The sequence below is a fragment of the Anas acuta genome, chromosome Z, assembly GCF_963932015.1.
Source record: "Anas acuta chromosome Z, bAnaAcu1.1, whole genome shotgun sequence".
NCBI lineage: Eukaryota > Metazoa > Chordata > Aves > Anseriformes > Anatidae > Anas > Anas acuta.
The window spans coordinates 21,563,549-21,585,110 of record NC_089017.1 but is presented as its reverse complement, the minus strand read 5'-3'; the positions used below and the strand labels follow the sequence as shown (position 1 = coordinate 21,585,110).

General features: G+C 41.8%; 2 protein-coding genes across 9 annotated transcripts in view; one reads left to right on the top strand and one right to left on the bottom strand.

Annotated features, from left to right (window-relative positions):
• FAM169A (family with sequence similarity 169 member A) overlaps positions 1-5,624 on the bottom strand; it is a 38,639-nt gene extending 33,015 nt beyond the window's left edge. For 2 of the 7 annotated variants that reach the window (XM_068667671.1, XM_068667672.1), the window contains exons 1-2: positions 5,240-5,422; positions 3,911-4,061 (exon numbers count right to left, since the gene is read on the bottom strand). In XM_068667671.1, coding sequence (XP_068523772.1) covers positions 3,911-4,000 — 90 coding nt within the window. In that variant the 5' untranslated portion in view covers positions 4,001-4,061; positions 5,240-5,422. Of the gene's footprint in view, positions 1-889; positions 912-985; positions 1,129-2,816; positions 3,843-3,910; positions 4,062-5,239; positions 5,423-5,486 lie in introns of those variants that run through there. The other 5 variants (XM_068667675.1, XM_068667676.1, XM_068667678.1 and 2 more) reach the window with 5 other exon arrangements.
• Positions 1-21,562, top strand: part of HMGCR (3-hydroxy-3-methylglutaryl-CoA reductase) — a 282,132-nt gene that overhangs the window by 106,260 nt on the left and 154,310 nt on the right. The window lies entirely within an intron of this gene.

The following is a 21,562-nucleotide window of genomic DNA, read 5'->3' as shown; positions in this document are numbered from 1 at the left end:
GAGAACATCTGCAAGAATGTCTCTAATCGCAGAAAGGAATGCATGTATGACCTCCTCCCTGGTGTCATCCTGCTCTTATCCCCATCATCAGCCATTCTGGCATTCTTCCAAGAACTTACATGCTTCTGTGAATATACTGCATTTCCCCTCCTTCAAGGCAATTTGTGTACTTCAGACCTCAAAGGCATACCTGTTAGTACACAGGCTACCCTGTTCTGGATGTACTCAAATTTCTCAAATGGCCTCATCTCTGAAGCAAAATCAGTAACTGTTTTTCTCTAAAAATACAGATGTTACTTGCTTTTAGAGATTGTTTTGAACAAAGATAAGCTAGTTAATCATACCCCTGAACAAATCACCATATCATACAGCATGAACTACTGCAACAGTATCAGCATTGCTAATCATACTAATTCCAAATTAGTGGGATTTTAAGCCTCAATTCAAGCTTCGTTTGCAGGAATCAGGATGTTACCTCCTGCTTCTTCAGAAAACTCACTTCAGCAGCTTCAGAGTAAAGGCTGAGAGCATAAGCTCTCAATGTTGCCATATCAAAAGAAATAAAATACACCAATATTTTGGAAACCTGTAAGTTGTCTTACTGAGCTGTAACAACATTTATAATGTTGTGGGTATTGCTAACAATCTACTTTATTATTATCAATTCAAAAATCATTCATTCAAATTCCCCCAAATGATTTTTGCTGGTTAATTCTGCAACAGCTGTGTAAAAGTCTTCATAGTTGCAGAACTTGTTACCTGCAAAAGGGCTAGGTAAAAGACTGGTCTTCTAGCAATACATTTGCTAACCTAAAAATAATTTATATTTTACTGTCCAGTATATGAAAAATATAAACTTAGCTATGGCTAATGCAGCACTGCAAACTACCTGAAGTTTATTGATGTTCATTGTGTGGGACTGGCCAGTGCATCAGCAGGCTGAAGGCCACTGCTGTGCCAGAACTTCTGAACCAGGTGTATTCACCTCGCACTGCCTCAGGGGCTGCTGATTTGATAGAGACCACACCTTTCCTGATGATCCTTCCTCTCCACTGGTTCCACAGAATTAAGAGATGTATTTAACCTCCCTTTCTTTACATATTTGATGAAACCTAGACAAAAAAAAAGTAATGGTAAATTCAATTTATCATGGCCCATAAACAACCTCTAACTGCAGGAAGGGAGATACAGACACAAGGAATAAGCAGATCCCCTGTTCTACAGTAATAATAAAATCATAAGATATTGTTTTACTAAAAAAAAAAAAAATAAAGTACAGGACTAAAGAGAGGAACAACTTGCATCTGAAAAATCAAAAGCCTAAAATGCTGTTTTGAATAGCTGTACAATTAACAATTCAGACAAATTAATCTCACTGATTTGCAACTTAAGAAATCGTTTAAATATACACAGAAAAGTCAAAACAATACTAGTAGATCACAGAATCTCAGGATCGAAGGGGTTGGAAGAAACCTCGAAAGATCATCAGGTCCAACCCCCCTACCAAAGCAGATTCCCTAGAGCAGGCTGCCCAGGTAGGCATCCAGACAGGCCTTGAATATCTCCAGAGAAGGAGACTCCACAACCTCCCTGGGCAGCCTCTTCCAGTGCTCCATCATCCTCACCGTGAAGAAGTTCTTTCACATGTTGGTGCAGAGTTTTCTGTGCTCCATCTTGTGACCATTACCCCTTGTCCTGTCCCCGCAAACCACTGAAAAGAGGTTGGCCAAATCCCTCTGTCTCCCACACCTCAGGTGTTTATACACATGGATTAGATCCCCTCTCAGTCTTCTTTTCTCCAGGCTGAACAGACACAGGTCTCTCAGCCTTTCCTCATATGGAAGATGCTCCAGGCCCCGTATCATCTTTGTGGCCTTTCACTGGACTCTTTCCAGGAGATCCCTGTCTTTCGTGTACCGGGGAGCCCATTACCAGTCAACTTTGAAAACAAAGAAGGAGACATGCTAGTCCTGATAATTCTCACTAAATTTTAGTGAGATTTTAAGGCAGATTTGAAAGCTTGTTACTTTTTTGAGGAAGATTTTTTTTTTTTTTTTTTTTTTTACATATTTCAGGGAGCTATTCAAAAGATTCTTTGAAATCTCAGACTCACTGAAGAATACCAGCTAACTTTATAATGACTAAATGAATACATGCTGTCACATTCCATTGTTCCCCCACCAACACTAAAAAAAGGCACTAATAGCAAACAAAACTGCAAGAATGCCAGAGGTAACAGCTATCATGTCACTGCTTCACACACCATTTCAGTCACACTTAAAACAATGGCAGGGGTAACAACATTAAAACAGGCTTTCGCATTCAGAATTATTTAGCCCATACAGAAGCCACTAGAAGTTCAGGAGGAAGGTTGACAATTGTTTGATCTTAAGAAATACCCATTTCTATGATATGAAAAAGGTTTTTTTGTTGTTGTTGTGCATACAACCCTACTATAGCTTCCCAAAACTCTACATTTCTCAGTTCAACAGATGACTTCGGCTTTCTGGAATGTATAGCTTATACAATTAGTGACAAGGTTACAAACCTAGACTCAGAGAAGTGATTGGGTTGGAAGGGACCTGCTGGGGCTGGAGGAAGATATTTATTTCTCTGTCAGGAAATAAATTAGTAACTCGAATACAAAAAAATGTTTTGAGGGATATCAATGTGACAACAAGCATAAGTACACTTTGTTTCAGGTCTACTGTTAGGTTTATAAAGTATAATAGTTGGTATCACCTTTAAATGATTAACATTATTTGATATTCATCAATTAATACAAGTTAGAGATATGGATATACCAGGTCTTATACCTAAGAAGGTAAAGTATCGGGCTGTTCTACTCCAAGTTCCTCTATTATCCTGGAATTTCATCTCTTTGCAATTTCACGTCAAGTTTTTTTTTTTTCTGCATGAAAAATGGAGAAGCATTATTGAACATCAGCCTTAACACCTAAATGAAATCCAACCACTATGCACTTGCAAAGACTCTGAACTGCAATCGCAGTCCAATTAAAGCTACTTACACAGGTTTGCACAGATAGGAGGTTTGGGTAAGTAAGGCAAGTTTTAATTTCATTCCAAGTTGTGTTATGTTAGTAATACTAATAGACATAAAAATAAGTTTTAATAATTCAAACAAAGAGTCATTGTCTATGTTAATACACATATGAAAGAAATCAGGAATATTTTACAAGTCATTTGTCAGAGTCTCTCTGTAAAGAAGTTAAGTCAGGAAACGCTCCAAAAGACTTGGTACCATGTGTCTTGATCACGCTTTGCTGGAGTCAATTCCTTGGAAAACTACAGCAGAATCCCATTTTAATTACTCATCTTCCACAACAGTAGAAAAAGGTATGGTAAAACATTAGCATCTGCTGGGTGAAGAAGCAAAGTAAAATCTGACTGGGGGAAGGAGAATGGGGAAGCAATTTAAACATCTCAGCTGTATCAGAGTCCCAACAGGCTTTGCTTTCATTCATTAAATGGTGTTGAAATTGAGGTTAACAACACCTGAACTTGGGTGTTAATAGTATAAAACTCTTCTTGCCCTGATGTTTTCCTCCGTGGAATAGGTGCTAAAATGTTTTCTTACTACCCACCATTAAGACAAGAAGTGAGAAGTTCTTCAGTGTTTAAATCAGACAGGGATCAATTAAACAAGAAAGGTGCTGGTATCTTTAAGGAAACAGGGAGAAGATGCACTCAGTACCTACAGGTAAGAGTTTGAAGGAGAAGACAGACCACGATCATTCATCTGCAGCAATCTTTTGTGGGTACTCCACCATGGATTTCATTGCACTGATCACTCTGACACCACACCAACTCCCCTGAAAAACCACTGGCTTATTTACAAGACAATGACCAACAGTGCTGCCCAACACCCAAAACAAGTACCTGCACCTACGGAAAAAGAAAGAGTTCCTTCCTCCTGCACATAAACATAAAACCACAGCTGGACTGCATCTCCATGCCACAGGCTTTTCCAATTTCTCATCAGTAATCATGAAATTGCCTCAGCCCAGGAGAGCCTGAAGATCACTCTTTTATTACTTCCTCTAACACGGATTAAAAAAAAAAAAAAGGCAAGTTAATATATTTTATTTTCCATTAATGCTAGTAGAACCCTTTAAAACCCTTCCCTAACCCAAGCTCTCAAGAATAACCACTTTCTCATGCTGGATTAAACACACCAAAAGCACTATAGAGATGCTGTATCAATGCATATATGTCCTGGTTTCAGTTAGGACTGAGTTAATTTTCCTCCTAGTAGCTGGTAGGGTGCTATGCTTTGGCTTAGGATGAGAAAGTGCTGATAACACCCTGATGGTTTAATTGTTGCAGAGCAGTGCTTACACCAAGCCAAGGACGTCTCAGCTTCTCACTCTGTCCTGCCAACAGGCAGGCTGGGGGTGCAGCAGGAGCTCGGAGGGGACAGACCCAGGACAGCTGACCCCAACTGCCCAAAGGGGCATCCTGTACCCTATGGGGTCATGCTGAGCAATAGATAGGGGTGGCTAGTGGGGTGGGGGGCCGGCTGCTCGGGGTTAGGCTGGGCATCAGTCAGCGGGTGGTGAGCAATTGCATTGTGCATCGCTTGTTTCGTACACATTATCATTAGTAGTACTATTATCATCATTATTGTTATTATTATTTTTCTGTCTTAATAAACTGTCTCTATCTCAACCCACAGGCTTCACTTTCCCGTTTCTCTCCCCCATCCCAGAGAGGGAGGAGGGGGATGAGCCGCCGGCCGGGTTCCACGCCAACACCACCTCATCCAGGACGCTTCCCCTTGACCGATAACGAAGGGATCAGCCCTGCCTCGAGGACAAAACCCTACAACAAAACCCTACAACCCCGCACATCACCCCTGGGCGCACCGAAGGGACGGAGCGCCTGCGTGCCCCCCCAGGCGCGGGCACAGCCATCTTCTGTGGGGGAGCCACCCCGTGTGGTGGGGATGGGGACACCCCTGGGCTGCCAAGCCCCCCGCCCCCCGCCGCCGTGCAAATGGCCCCGCTACAATAGCTGCCCTCCACAAAAGATGGCTCCGCCGGCCCCAGCCCCGCGGCAGGGCGGCCCTTCCCCTCACCACTCGCACGACTCGGCCCTGCCGGGGCTGGGGGGGATCCATAAACCCAGCTCCTTTTCCCCTCCCCACCGCCCTGCCCTGCCCGGCTGCGGGGTGATGCAGGGCGGCGATGCGGGGCTCCCCCGCCGCGCCCCCACTCACCTCAGCCGGCCGCGCAGCCTCCCGCGGCGGCTCGGGGAGAAGGGAGGGCTGGGTGGAGGCGGTGGGGGTCCCCCCGCAGCGCCCCGGGCCCCCGCCGGCTTAAGCCTGCCTCTTGCCCCGCTGCCGCTGCCCGGAGCCTGATATCGGCTCCCCCGCCGCTCCCCGCCCCTCCGCCGCTGACGCACTCCCGCTGCTGCGCCGCCGGCCGCCGCTCGCCCCGCCATGGCCGCGCCCCGCCCGCCCCTACCTGCGCCATCGCCCGCCCTGGGGGGGGTCCTGGTGGTCCTGGTGGCGGTGGTGGTGGCGGTGGTGGTGGTCCTGGTGGGGGTGGTATCCGCACAAAGGGAGCCCGGCGCCGCCCCGGAGCTCGGGGGTGGCGGTGGGGGACAAGGAGAGGGGGACAAGGAGAGGGGTTCTTGGAGCACGGAGGGTCGGGGGATGGGTGGATGGACGGATGGACAAACAGACAGGTGGATGGGTGGGTGGAGAGATGGAAAGAAGGGTGGATGGATGGATGGTTGGATGGATGGATGGATGGTTGGATGGATGGATGGATGGACGGACGGACGGACGGATGGATGGATGGATGGATGGGAGGTGTCAGGGCAGAGTGGCCACTCCACATGAGGTACAGCAGCCATCCTGCTGGCTCCTCATCAACCCCAGGGCCAGAGGAGAGGGGATATGGGGTGTTGTTGGTAACTGCTCACCACCTGCGTGCCCACAGCACTGTGGGGAAGTTGTTAGGTTAACGGGCAAGCCTGGGGAGATGGTGCGAATGGTGCTTTGTAAATGCAGTGATTGCCTGATAAATCCACTTATGGCCAAGCTCTGACAAAGGTTGGTTGTGAAAGATGGGTATGAAATGGGAATACCCTTTTGGTCATACTACAATACCCTTATTCCATCAGTAAGCCTTGTGAGCTCAAAGGTAACTCCTGCAGGTCCACGTAGTTGGACCAAGGTTTTTGTTACCTCCTTTTTCTCCTAATTAGAGTCATAGTGATTATAACTTGCACTTCTGTTTGAAAGAAGGACAGAAAAAATATTTACACAGTATTACATAGTGAAAATTGTTCTGCAGTATAGGTAGTATATATATATATATATATATAGTAGTAGAAAATAAGACAAGACAATTTAAATGAAATGAAATTCTCAAAATTAGTAACCCACCTCCTGCATTTTATTTTGCTTTCAAGATAAATGACAAAATGAACATAGAAACTGGGTCTGAATTTCCTCATTTTTGCTGACAGTTTCATGAAAGGACCAAAAACCCTTGAGCCCTTTTTGGTGGAAAAATTTTCATCCATATTTTACACCTATTTACTAGATATTATAATATTGCAAAGGAGATAAGGAGACCTTAACAATACACAATGCAACGTAATAAAATAATTCCCTCGGTTGCTTAGGATAAGGATGTGCTATTGAAATCCTGGTCATAAAATCTTTTGAGAAATATGAAGACAGATATGATCTTAAGGCAGAAAAATAAATTCAGACAAAAATCCTCCAGTAAATAATTGCCTTCCCAGGTCACCTCCACTAGTATTTAGAAACAGATTTGCATTTCATTTGTTTATTATTCCTTTTATGTCATCCTTTATGTGTGGAGGAACCTCTATGCAAAATGCACAAAGAAATGCTCGCTTTCTGCTTTCTTTTCAACCCAATTTACATTCTAAGGCTTAAAGAACAGCTGACAAAAGATGCTATATCATGGCTAGTGCTTCTTCTGGTAATCATACAGATCTCACTGTGAGTTTGTCTATCTGTTTTTTCTATCCTAGATCATGCTTACCTAGCAAAAATTTAAAAACATGTTTAACCTTACTAATTCAAATGCTCACACCAGTGGCGTGAACTATATCTTGTGGGGGGTCTCATAGATTAAATTCCATAGGATCGGGATGATTTGCAGTAGCTTATACTGCAAATTCACACATTCCTACACTCACACAGGAGGCCTTTATCTCTCCTTTGGCATTTTGGGTTGCTATGATTGTAGAGGAAAGATCGTATCCCATCACAGACATAGTAGTGCACAGGCAAAGGAGATACTCTCAGAACTAGATATTCTCACAGAACCTTTGCACTGAAGAGGTAAAGTAGAAGGTCTAGCATCTTACTCTCTATTTTCACATCTCTCTCCAGAGTCGTAGAGCAACTGATACTTTCCAAGAAATGTCATATTGGAAGGAACCTTAATGAAGTGTCTAGACCATTTTGCAATGAGGCAAGACCAAACATGGCAGATGTTTGCCTAAGCTGATTAAAAAAAAAAAAAAAAAAGTCAATGAGGGAGATGCCCACAGCCTGTATAGGTAGACTTCTGGATTAAAGATTTTTCCAATAAAAAAGAGTCAAAGGAAAGGTAACAATTTATTGTGGTACTATATTTATGAATATCATATGTTAAATGACCAAGCCTTCCGTGTAGATCCAACATGCACATCTGATCGTGTATTTCAAACAGCTTCTGTGAATTGTACCCCAAACATATGTTCCAGCAGCATATGATGTACTTGAAATGTACTTGTTAGCAGATGTTGCAGCTAGTGATCCTAGCACTGATCACTAGCGAAAATCAAGAATTTAACAGCCAAAATACTGGGGTGTACCAGTGAAAAGGTGTGACATGTAAATGAGTGGTGGGGAAGCTTTGGTGATTACAAGCTTGTTGAAGTGCACGGGTAGGTTAGCAAGATCTGCCAGCCAAGAAGGAGTTAATTGTTTATCACTAATGAATCAGGAGTGCCTAACCCATCTGGAAGAAGAAACAATCTGCTCTTTGCAAGATTTATGTAACAGGATGAAAACACAACAAAACAAGCACACATAACATGAAAATCATTCAACGTCTTGCTATGTTTCTTTCCCTTCACTCCTAGAAAAGGTCAACCTTAATAGTAGGGGTGTTATTAAATTAGGTGTACAGAATGAAAGGTGTAAATACAGAAACAAAAAGAAAAAGAAAAAGAAAAAAGAGAGAGAGAGAGAGCTTTCTCCTGTAAAAAAATGGGAAAATGAGAAAATAAATCTATATAATTCCTCAGTTACGTTGTTTTGAGGAGTCATATCACATAGTTGGAGATATTTTTACCTCATGCCAGTAGAACTGAATTGTAAATCACCAGCGCAGACCTCCTCTTGTGCTGTGCTGATACTGCAGTCAGAGGCATGATGTCCACACAAGCAGACATATTAGTGTGCATACAGTGTGCAGGCCTTTAACCATGTCAGCATTGCTATTTGTAGCAAAAGGGCAGTAGTAACTCAGGAAACTGTGTGTTTGAAGGAGGTGTCGAGTGGAAATTTTAGATTAGAAAGTGCTCTAAAGAAGGCTCTGCCATCACAGAGTAACCCAAGAGAGGACACTCCACAAAGGATGAAAAACATCTCTTAACAGTTCTGAGACCGCTCAAATTTTCTTGCTGAAATATATAATCGACTCTTTACGCTTTCACCCTCTACATCTTCCAGTATTAGGACTGCCTGCAATCAGTGTTCTGGCCTCTGCAGGGTGCGTATCCCCTATCCCCCATTTGCCTGTACAATGCCCTCATTATGCAGTTACTTTAAAACTTTGCCCTGTGGCCTTCGTCCTCTTGCTGGCCCCATGCTCTTGCTGGCCCCAAGGCTTATGGCCCTTCACATCTTTCCTGGTGTGAAATGAAATACTGCAGCAATCCCTGCCACCCCATGCAGCAAAAAGTCAGCCAGGCACTCGCTAGTCAGTCTTCAGGCTATGTGGAGGGCACATATGGGAATAAGGCAGGGAAAGACACAGATGGAAAAGTTTGCAGTTAAATTGCACTAAAAAAAAAAAAAAAAGGCAAGACAGTGGTTAAACAGGGAAAAGAGAAAGAGTTACGTTCAGCAAGCTGGATTTATTTTAAACTACTGCTACATTGTGCTGCTTCTGATAGCCCAGAAATCCACATATTTCCTTTTTTTTCATGGAACTGCATGGTTTCTGGAACAGGAATCAATTTCCAGTCATAGATAACACAATTCCCCATCTAAGGCAGGATTAAAATTTTACAGCAGAGAAGAAAATGGAAGGACACGCATCCTGAAATACCACGCACAAATTACCACACATGAGCAGCAATCCTGAAGCCAGGATTTCATCTCCTGGCTTCAACTCAACAGAAGACACACAGGTCCTTTTGTATGTGAACAGGAACATGGCCTATCCCATGGTTTTGCAGGTAAAAAGGTCTCTTATCTTTTCATTTGTCCAACACAGTGAACCTTAACATGTGGATTTGCATCCCTGTGGGTTCCTGACAACTTTTAAAGGGCTTTCTGAAAGATAATTATGAAAAGCAAGTTTGCTGTCCTTAGGATAATTTTACAGTAAAGTATTCATTGTGAAGCAGAGGTCTGCAATGTGGAAAACACTGAGAACACTTGTTCTAGTCGAACACATTTAATGCCAATGACTTAGACAAGAGGTAACTCTCTTTCATCTACAGATATCTGTATGTATTTCTTATCACAAAACATGAATCCAGTAATTGTTCTGATTATTTCGTATTACTTTATTTACTCGGGTTGTTCTGTTGCTTGAGAAGCAGTGACCTCACCTACCAGTCACATTTTCAAGCATAAATTCTTGTCTTCTGCTTTTCTACTCCCAAAACTCAGAGAAAAAAAATAAAAATAAAAAGTATTTAAAATTCTCTCACGCATCTCCTTACATACTGTTTTTTTCTTTTTCTTTTTTTCTTTTTTCTTTTTCTATAGCCTAATTGCCCTGTAGCGGAAGAGGGCTTGTCTGTACCTCCTGAGGCTTAGTCCTGACACACAGGACAGTAGTGGCATTGGCACCCACTGCTGTGTGGCTATGCCAGCCCTCTCCCACTCACTCCAAAGGAAGTGTCCGTGTAAGGAGCAGATGCTGTAGTGTGTTTCTGAAGTGGATGAATGCAAATGTCAAGTCTTAATTTCTTTCTGTCACTATCGAAGGGCGTTCTGCGTGGGGAAGAAGAAGGAGCATTTGATGGGGAAATAATAGGAAGAACTTCTAAAGTTCTGCCTGGAAAACTGGGGAATCTTCCTCAGTAGCACCACAAAGAGGTTGGGTTGCAACAGGTAGAAAAGAGAGTTTTGCAGATGGTAATGTCTCATTAAAGGTTCACGGGATGGGCAGAAGGTCACCAATGGGTGTGAAGGAACCCACCACAGCTCTAATAATGGACAGGGAGCAGTAAGGTCACAGAGGTGAATATTTCAGACCTTTGTGGAGGCATAAGAAGGGCAGAAAGGCGGTCTGACAATCTAGCATGATTTTTTACAGTTTCTTTTTCTCCAATAGCAAGAAGCCCTCTTGAGAAATGTGGAACTAGAAGAAAACTCCTAGTCCATCCCTTTGTACTAAGGGAGGACTGATCCTAGGCACAACTTTGGCAGATACTTGTCTAAACTTGTTCTTTTAACCTCTAGTGAAGAATCCACGAGATTGGCTTTGTATAAAAAGACAAAAAAAAAACAAAAAAAACAAAAAAAAACAACAACAACAAAAAAAAAACCCTTGATGTCTTACCAAGCTTCACATCAAAATGTCAATTACTTTTCGTTCCCTGTCATTGTGTCCATGAGCATGACTGACCACAGTCCCCTTACAGCCTGGGAACATTTTCATATGCAGTGCTTTACATTTTTTTTTCTCTTCTCTTCACCAGTTACCCCATGCTTTCATGCTTGCCTCAGAGATGATGTTTCTAATCTTTTCTTGACCCTTTGTTGTTCTCCCAACACCGCAACTTGTCACTATACTTTTTAAGTACAGTACACCAAGCTGGAAAACATAGTAGGAAAACTACAAGCCAGAAAACTGACTCCACCTCCCCAAGTAGTTCAAAACAATGGCCATAGTCATCATTACTTCTGTTAATACATCCTGGAAAATCAAAACGAGAGATTCTGACTAGATATATTCTAGTCAGAATATAAAAAGGAAAGACTTTTTCATGATGGAGACTATCAAGCTTTGGAACAGAGGGTCTGTGCAGTCTCAGTGCTTGGAGGTTTTAATGACCAGGCTGAATAAGGCCTGGAACAACCAGATCTGACCTCGTGGGTGACCTTACTTTGAGCAGGAAGCCCTCCTGCTCAAAGAGAGACCTCCTGAGGTCCAACCTGAATTATCCTATGTTTTTTTGAGGAGAATTGCTACTCTGTCAATAATATTCAGTTTGTCAGGTATTATAGCACTCAGGTCCTTTTCTAGGGACTGCTACGTGCTCTATTAGTCCCTATGTTATAGGTGTGCCTTTGAATTCCCTTTTCCAAATACTGTGCTTGTACTGTTGTTTTTGTTTTTTATGTGTTTTCAGAAACAAGTACAGGGAAATTCAGAGCAATTTCTGTGATTTTTGAGCTCACTTTGAATTCCTGTCTTCACACCCTACCCTTGAATTTCCTCCTAGCAAGATGTCACCCACAAAAACAATAATCATACTCTCTACTGCATCATATGAGTTAGCACTGAAAATAATGAAATACAACCAGAGGTAAGGCAGCTCTCTCAAGAGCCCTATTTGAAATCTGCTTACAGCTAGACAGCAGACTGTGGATAAACACTCTGAGCAGAGTTTCTTTTTTTTTTTTTTTTTTTATTACCAGCTGTGGGAACACTATGTTCAGATTTCATACAAAACATGTTTCCACACTTTTTTTTACAGCATTATGAGGTGAAAACTAATTTGTGAGTCCTGATAGAGCGGAAAACCATCACTTCAAGTGTTTCCTCTTTATCTGCTAGACAGCTATCATGTCAAAGAAGAATTAGCTTTGTAGTACCTGAAAAATCCTGACTGGGCGATTCTTTATCACTTGCTGTTTAGTAACAGGTCATACAAGATTTTATTCCAGTAACAGGGTGGCAAAGCAAGGAGATAGTTTACAGCTCTCCACCTCCCCCTTTTTCTTCCTGTTGAAAACTGGTGCTCTTTTTGGAGCTTACCACATTCTCCGTCCTTGAAGATAAATGCTGGCAGGTCAATGATTTTTTAAAGTATGCTAGAATAATTTTCACCAGCCTCACTAACTTGCCAGCTGCCAAACTTGCCAGTTTGGAAGAGCTTTCTCCCATACTGCAAAGCGACTGCTTTCAACACTGCATTACTTGTGACACCTTTGCAAGCCATTTGCTAAGTTGGCTCAGCAGGTCTGGAAGTGTTTGAAGCATGACAGAGGGGTATGTCAGCCTGAGGTACCCTGCAGAGTTTTCTGAGAAGCAGGAACACTTTCACAGGCAGGTAGGGTCTGTGGGCTCAGTGACCCAGTTTCGAAGGCAACAACTTGAATTCCAGTCTCAAATTGATTTTCGTGTTCTGTTCTCTTCAAATTGCACACATCCTTTGACATTTCCAAATATCAGTCTGAGATTTTAACCCCAATATCAAATATTCAAGAGGATGAGCAAATGTAAATACGGAATGAAATGAAACTGCTGGGTAAGTGACTCTGAGCATGTCTTACCTTATAATTTTAACTCAGGTCTTTGTTTTTAAGGACAAGCTCTTAATGATATTTCGAATAGAACCCACTCACTTGGGAAAAAGACAAAGCACAACATGCCAAAAAGGATTTTTCAGCTTTCTAAAAGCAGTGATTGGCAAGAAACCGTACTGGAGCATTTGTGACCAAGAAATCAGTTCACCTGCATTAAAGCTTTTTCCTTAAAACAAAGCTCCTTCTGCAAAGGAGGCCACTGATAATCCCTAAAGATATTTGTTCTGTCAATATTCATGGGAATCCAAAGAAAATTAACTTTCTTGATTACCAGGAGCAGGTACAGATTTACCATCTGTGTTTAGCATTCTACTTGTTCAGGGTGGGTAATAATACATAAGTAAGTACTTCCTGCAAGATCAGGACTAGGAATTAGTTTTAATCCTTTATGCTATACTTATTGTACAAATAACAGCTATATTATCCACACAGAAAATTAATGACTCTTCAGCAAGATATCATTTTAGTGTACAAATGCTATTTTTGGGATATTTGTCAGTTTGACTTTAATTCATACTATCAGTTATAAAATAGTCAAAATATTTTGGTGAAAATTATTACCCAGATGAATTCCAAACGTGGTTCAAGGGAAAAAAAAAAAAAAAAAAGACATACTGCTCCCTAAAAACAAAACAAAACAATACAAAACAAAAACTCTGAACAGAACTTTCATAAATGTATATTTGTTGAAATTGAAATATCTAATGGTAATACTTCATTTTATGGGATAATTTTTCAACATGATCGATAGGTGCCCCCACGCTGCCCCCATCTAAATTAAGCTAAAATAATCCTTTATTTACTTAGAGTTTTTGTTTGGTTGATATTTACTGTACATATTGTTAGGTTATTCAGTAAAAGGCATATATCCTCACACACAGAGGAGCACCAGGCTGAGGAAGGGAGCCCCTGTCCCAGCTCCTCCCAGGCCTGACCCAGGAGGGCCAGCAGCCCCGCAGGCTGGGATGGCACCCACCACTGTGAGCCCATGTGCAGGCTCTGCAGGGCACCCCTCAGGCTGAGCAGGGTTACTGCCTGGGGCTACAGGACTTTGAGGATACAGGGAAGGATATCTTGGGATTGTTTAAGACTTACTAAGGGATGTTTAGAGGAGGAATCAAAGGTGGATCAAGGTGATTTGTGGAGGAGTAGGTGTTGGGAATAGAGGGATTAGGGAATAAAAGGGATGGTGATGTCTCCACGTTTCTGCTCAGCATGCTTTTCTGACCATGCCCTGCAACTTATTACCATGGTCTTTCTTGTCTTCCCATTAAACTCCATCTCCAAGCAGTTTGCTGGGTGAGGGACTCATCTGCACATATGTGTGTGGTTGTCTGAGTGCCAGCACTCAGAGCAGGGACCAGGCACCACAGGGACCCACGCACCCCTGGTGCCAGTGAGTGGAGCAAGTGCAGGTGTACAAAGTTTGGGTGTGTTTGTGAAGGTCACGGTGGGCCAAACAGTGAGCAGAGGTGGCTGGAGAGCTGGAGGGTGCATGTGTCCCTGCGTGAGCCCACAGCAGGAGCTGGCTACTGGAGGGACCAGAGTGTGTATCCCTAGTGTGCATGGCAGTGTGCTTGGGAGTGGGGTCTGTACCAGCAGGAGTAGGGGTGCAGGCCACAGGGACTTGTACACACTGGTGACAGCATCTGAGGAGACTGAGGGGTGAGGAACAGCTAGTAAGGGTCCTGGACATTTACTGGAGGAACTCAGATTTTGTTTATACATATATTTCCCATCAGCAGATGTTAATGATGATCAGCCAGAGTATCCTAGGATCATAGAACTGTCCGGGTTGTGAAAAACCTTCAAGATGATCAAGTCCAACCATCAACCTGACCTACCAAGTACCACCACTTAATCAAGTCCCTCAGTGCCACATCCACAGCCAATACCCATTGACCCATGTTCCTCTTTCCCTGTGCCCCTGTGTGACAGACTATGATGCTGTCAATGCACACTGTCTTTTTCCCTTACAGAGCTGTGATCCCCCTCTACTTTTACTGTCTGCTTGCAGAGATCCAGCTGGATCAATGTCTGGAAGCAGCAAATTCCCTCTTAGGCAGCTTTGTAGAGTGCAACAGCATGAGGCCATTGGTGTGGTTTGCATTTGCCTGTGTGGAGCTTTCTGTCTGCGTTCATCCATGTGACCAACTAAGTACATAAGTATAGGTGTATAGTATAGATCTGTCTGCATGTGTAACTGTGGAACTACATGCTCAGCATCGCTCCTGGTTGGAGTGTGGAGCTCTGACGGCTTCACCTCTGTAGGAGTACTAAATGTGTTCTCTGCATTACAAGTTTTTGACATAGTCTGAATGGTGATTTCACTTAATTGCAAACAAAGGATTTTTATTTTTTTACAATAATAAAATCTTACCTCAATCTCAGAATATTTTTGTCTTCTCTTTCCAGTTCAGAAAAAATAAATCCAAATATGGAATTATTAATGGGCAGAAATAATTCCTAATATATCTCTGATTGCCTCAAACAATTCGAGAAAAGGTAAAAAAATTGCTAGAAATTTCATACTTGTATATGCTTATTGGGCTGTACTTGAAATCAGAAAGAATTGTCATAGATTGAACCATGCAAACAAACCCAAAACACAGTTATGAAGTACTGGCATCTGAGTCCCTGATCATTTCAAAAGGCCCGGGATGATATGAGGAGAATATCCTCATTTTACCTCAGTCTGTTATGCTGCAAATGAAATATTGTTGTTCTAGTTCCACGGCAATTAAGACTCTGCTCATTAGTCCCAGGGATGATTTCCCATCTTACAACACCCCTAGTGTACTATAATAAATGAGGAACGGGCTGTTCTGATGTTGTATTTCTGTTGAACGTGAACTGATACACAGCGGAATGTACAACATCCTGCTGCTGAAGCTGGGAGAACACCATGAACACAAGCAGCAATTTAGGACAAATAGTGGCTAACATCCTTAAACTGTGGGGCAGAATTTAGACAGGCAGAATTCAGCCATCCAAACAGGCAGAAAAACACAGCCTTTTAATTTTATTTTTTTTCCAGGAAGGCATCTAAAAGCTTTTGTGAAGACTGCCAAAAATTTCAGTGTGTTTCTGCTTTTACATTTTAGATTTCTCTAAGGGTTTGCTAGATTTCTGAGATGCTATTTGAATGCAAGTATAAAACACTAGTTACAATCATAGTTTACCATCCAATACTATATCTGAAAATCACAATGGGTTGCCCAAGGAGACTGATTTGAGAAGATAATTATTGTTTTCTTAAATAGAACAAAGTGTGTTACAAATCAGACCTCTACCACCTTGTAAATAATAAACTCTGTTATACACTTAAAATCAAATAGTAAAGTTCAATGTTAACTAAAATTAATTCTCATATTCAAAAAATGAAGTGTAAGTATTAATACAAAATATTATCCTTGTTTAACACTATGTCCATACATGGTCTTTTAAAGTAGGTCAATGTTATGCTAATCAGTATTTATGAATAGAACATAATAGTAAAATTGTCTTTAGTGTTACAAACCTTGACCTAAATGAAGGCTTTCAAATATATGTGAGTAAATCTGAAATAATGCCTGCACATATTTTTGTCAATTTCAGTAATTCATTGATCATTCACAACTTCAGTTAGGCTCCCAAGAAATTGTCAGAAGCATCAGAATATAGCCTTGCCTGTAGCGTAATAATCCTATATGAAAGCAATATATACCATATCCCTTGCCCCTGCTCAAAGTTACCAACATTTCAGATTACTGGAGTTCATGTTTGTGAAGTGATACTCCTTACACTCAGGAAAATAATGTTATTGGTTGACACACTGGAGAGAAGAGATGCCATCCAGAGGGACCTGGACAGGCCTGGGATGTGGACCCATGTGGACCTCATGAACTTCAACAAGGCCAAGTGCAGAGTCCTGCACCTGGGTCAGGACAATCCCAAGGACAAATACAGGGTGAGGAGTGGATTGAGAGCAGCCCTGAGGAAAAGGACATAGGGAGGTTACTAATGGATGAAAAGCTTGACATGAGCTGGCCATGTGTGCCTGCAGCCCAGAAAGCCAACCATATCCCATTTAAAATGAAAAGAGGATAAATTCAGGTTAGATATAAGGAAGAAATTCTTCACTATGGGGTTGGTGAGGCACTGGAACAGGTTGCCCAGAGAGGCTGTGGATGCCCCATCCCTGGGAATGTTCAAGGATAGCCTGGATAGGGCTTTGGGCAGCCTGATGTAGAGACAGTGGAGTTGGAAACAAATGACTTGTAAGGTCTCTTGCAATCCAAACCATTCTATGATTACATGAAATCATCTCATCTAACTTTGTCTACTGTGTAAAGATATATACCTGAATTACTTCCTATACACTCCTCTTAGAGGGGAAAACCAGGTATTTCTGCTTTAGTATGTACTGCCCATGTCTCATCACTGATTGCAACAAAATCCAGAAGCATGAACACAGAAGTGAATGCTTACAGACTTCTCCATTATATTTAAAATATAACAATTAAATTGCTTGTACATCATTTTCAGAAGCCAGTTGCTTGAAATTGCATGGACCTAGAAGCAAAATCTTTCAAGAATGATGTTTTCCCATTAAAAAACTAAAACATAAACTAAAAAAAAAAAAAAACAAAAACAAAAAAGAAACAAACACCAACACCCCAAACCAATAGTAATCATATCAGTATATTATGATATGATTACTATCTGACCATCTGACCATCACATTTTTTAAATTGTGTTTTTCTTTCAGTAGGGAACCTTCCAGAACTCACATCTCTTCTGCCAGACTCTTAGGGCAGCAGCAGGGAGAGAAGTATCCTGGGTGAACAGAATAATGCAGGGAGGAGGAGAGACAGACACTGTTTTTGCTGTTACTGTAAAATATTCTGAAGTAAATAAACAAATATCATTTTTCTCTCTAACTTCATTACAGTTGGTCTAGATTAGGAAGGTCAGGGAACAGATTGTCATCTGCAAACAAACTGCTGTTTCCTAGGAACAGATATCTCAGTGTCTTTTAGAGTACCTACCATATCTCAAAAAAAAAAAAAAAAAAGTTAGTGTAGCAAAAAAAAATCTTCAACCTTCATTCTGCTTTTTCCATGCCTCCCTCAGTTCAAAGGAAGCAAACCATATCTACCTTGCAAGAGGATTCACAAAGTGAAGAGAATTTGGAGCCCCAGCATCACTCATCACACCCAGCACACATTTGCTTGCTCATTATCTAGGAACATATAATGAATTTCTCTCCACGCACGATCACTCATGTTGAAAGTTTCCTAATTGGGTCACTAATTGAGAAGAGACAGACTTAGTAGTCATTAATGAAAAATAGCAGAAGAGGCTACCAATAGCAAGCAGCAGATGATAACATGCATTAGCACCCTGAATATCTTGATATATGCTGAGGTGACTGCTGTACCCACTTCAGGCTTCTCTACGTGTGACCAGGACACACAACCACCAGAACAGTGAGGCAGCAGAACCACAAATGCCACACATGAGGAGATGCTGAACAGACACAGTCAGAGGGACTGTCCTTTCCTCTGGGCACCAGGGCACAGAGGCCACAAGGGTCATTTTGTGCTACTTAACAATGGCTCTGCAGCTACTGGATTTTCTTTTTTCTTTTTAAATTATTATTATTATTTTTAATAAATACAATTGTTTACAGTGACTGTATATTTAGCCTTCTCAAAAAAGGACAATCATTTCTAGAAAGATTTTTATCATAGAATGGCTTGGGTTAGAAGGGACATTACAGATCATCTAGTTCCACCCCCCCTGGCATGGGCAGGGATTTCACCATAGCAACTTGGTGCATCTTTGAAATACTTTTGTTTCACCTATAATGAAACTCAGCTTAGTTCTTGCACCTTGTGTCTGGCTGGGATGGAGTTAATTTTCTCCACAGCAGGCCACGCACTGCTGTGCTCTGCAGCTGTAGCTAGAACAACATCAATATCACACCAATGTTTTGTCTACTGCCCAGCAGTGCTGGCACAGCATCAGGCGGCCTCTCCAACCCATCACCGCCAAAAGCTGGTAGGCTGGGGTGAGCAAATTATGGGGACATAGCCAGAGGAGATGTCCCAAACTGACCAAGGGCATGTGACATGCCATGTGATGTCAGGCTCAGCAAGAAAAACCTGTTGAGAACAAGGAAAGGGGAAGGGGCATTCGTTATGAAGGTGTTTGTCTTCTGAAGCAATTGTCATGTGTATTGAGCCCCTGCTTCCCAGAAATTGGCTGGACATTGTCTGTTGATGGGAAGTAGAGAATAATTTTTTCTCCTTTTGCTTCCACAAGCGGCCTTTGCTTTTCTTTCATTGAGCTGATTTTTATCTCAATCACAAGTTTTTTTTCATATCACTTTCTCCTATCCTGCTGAGGAGGCTGAGCAAGCAGATGTGTAGTGGTTAGCTGCCTGATGGTGTGAAACCACAGCAGTCCTGCACTGACAGCAGTATGAACTCCACATTCATCCCACCGCATAAATTGTGAGAAATAATATTCCGTCAACAGTGGAATGTGAAGTGTATTGCTTTATTAAACAATACATTTTTCATTCTGCAAGCCATGGCTTATGAGCAGTACTAGCGAGTGCAGCACATAAGACCTAAAGCAGTAAAAGCATTGGTTGAAGTGGATTTAGCTCAGGTTTAGTTTTAACCAGATGTAACAGCGCCCTGGTTTCAGTTAGGACTGAGTTAATTTTCCTCCTAGTAGCTGGTAGGGTGCTATGCTTTGGCTTAGGATGAGAAAGTGCTGATAACACCCTGATGGTTTAATTGTTGCAGAGCAGTGCTTACACCAAGCCAAGGATGTTTCAGCTTCTCGCTCTGTCCTGCCAGCGGGCAGGCTGGGGGTGCAGCAGGAGCTGGGAGGGGACAGACCCAGGACAGCTGACCCCAACTGCCCAAAGGGGCATCCCGTACCCTATGGGGTCATGCTGAGCAATAGATAGGGGTGGCTAGTGGGGTGGGGGGCCGGACTGCTCCGGGTTAGGCTGGGCATTGGTCAGCGGGTGGTGAGCAATTGCATTGTGCATCACTTGTTTTGTACACATTATCATTAGTAGTACTATTATCATCATTACTGTTATTATTATTTTTCTCTTAATAAACTGTCTCTATCTCAACTCGCAGGCTTCACTTTCCCATTTCTCTCCCACATCCCAAACCAGAGAGGGAGGGGGGAGGGTAAGCAAACTGCTGTGTGGTGAAACCACAACAAACAGACAGACAGTTTGAGCTTGGCTTAGAGGGAAAAAAAAAAAGGAAAAAAAAAAAAAAAAGGTTAAGACTGACTGGAGTGTTATTCTGTTAAACAAAGCTGCTCCCTGCTTTCCTGAATGACAACAAAAGTGAGTTTTGTTGAAAGTCCCTTGTCCAATCCCTACACTGTTAACATTTTGTGGGAGAAATGTGAGAACAGAATAGTGTTGTGGGAAGGGTCAGGCTAAGAATCACAAAATAAGGAGAAAACAGAAAGAAGACACAGTATCAGAGTATGAGGTTGAAAGTTGTAAGTATAAGCTAAGATCCAAATGAGATAGTACCCACACATCATTAATGATTCATAGCAAAAGGTTAGGCTGGAAATTACACTTTCTTCTCTCACCTATTTTAGAAGAAGCAGAGTTGACAGTATTTACATGATAAGCCTGAAGACACTGATTTGTGTTTTTCCAAGGTACTGTTTAGGGCCATACAAATACCTGTCAACTCTCTGCAAAGCCCACATACAGATTTATGCGATTTAATACCTGAAACACAGCCTGGTTGAAGCACTAAAGCTAACAAAGTACAGCAACTTGCTCTGTCTCTGCAGCCAGCTGATTAGTCTTGAAAGAAAAAGATTCAGTCAAGTCTCAAGCATAAAAAAGTCTCGTGGGTGATTTTAAGGAACGGCGTTTGACTCAAAGGGAAGGTAAAGATGTTAAGTAAAAGTCATAAGATACCTGCAAAAGAAAAGGCTAGAGCACATCAGTTCACTACCAAGAAAATTACTCTTTAGTAGAGAGTACAGTGTGTGTTTAGCTAGCATTCAGCTAAGGCCACAAAAACAAAAAAGATACAATACAACAGCTGCCAGGGACAACACAGGGAACTCTAGATTTCATTAGTAAAATCCTCAGGATTGCCAGGTATGACACTTCCATCTGTATTCAAACTACATTCAAACTATACCTGCACATTTTATAGTTAATTGGCTATGAGCCAACTTCCAAGAGGTATGTATATCTTTGTATGTTAAGCTACATGTGATAAAGCACTGGTACGACAAAGTTTGCCAGAAGCTTTATCTAAAAAACATGACTATCCAGATTATGTTATTTACTTTTCGTGTTTGTTCAAGTGAGATAATACCGATACTCCTTAAGGAAAACTCCTACTGTGATACAAGATGGGCATGTTCGTGCAGCAGTTTGAGAAGACAGTGAAAATACATGTTACATCTGTATTTATAGCAAGAAATACCTTATCAGAATTCTAAATCTGTTCCTAACAGGGAACAGGTAATTTCCAATTTACCTTCAGCCAAGTATTCTACAAACTTCATATATCTACAGTCACTCTTCCCTTTCAGTTTGCAAGTGGCAAACATGTTTGTTAAGTAATTTTGCCATTTGACATAATTAATACTCTAACATTTTACTGCAGATTGAACGTATTGTTTCTGTGATGTGGGGTAGTTTGGCAGTGCAATGCCTTGATTATGGAACTGTGCTAGGCTGTGCCATGAGCAGCACATATAAGGAAGCAGTAAGGAAATAAGGGTTCTCCTGTA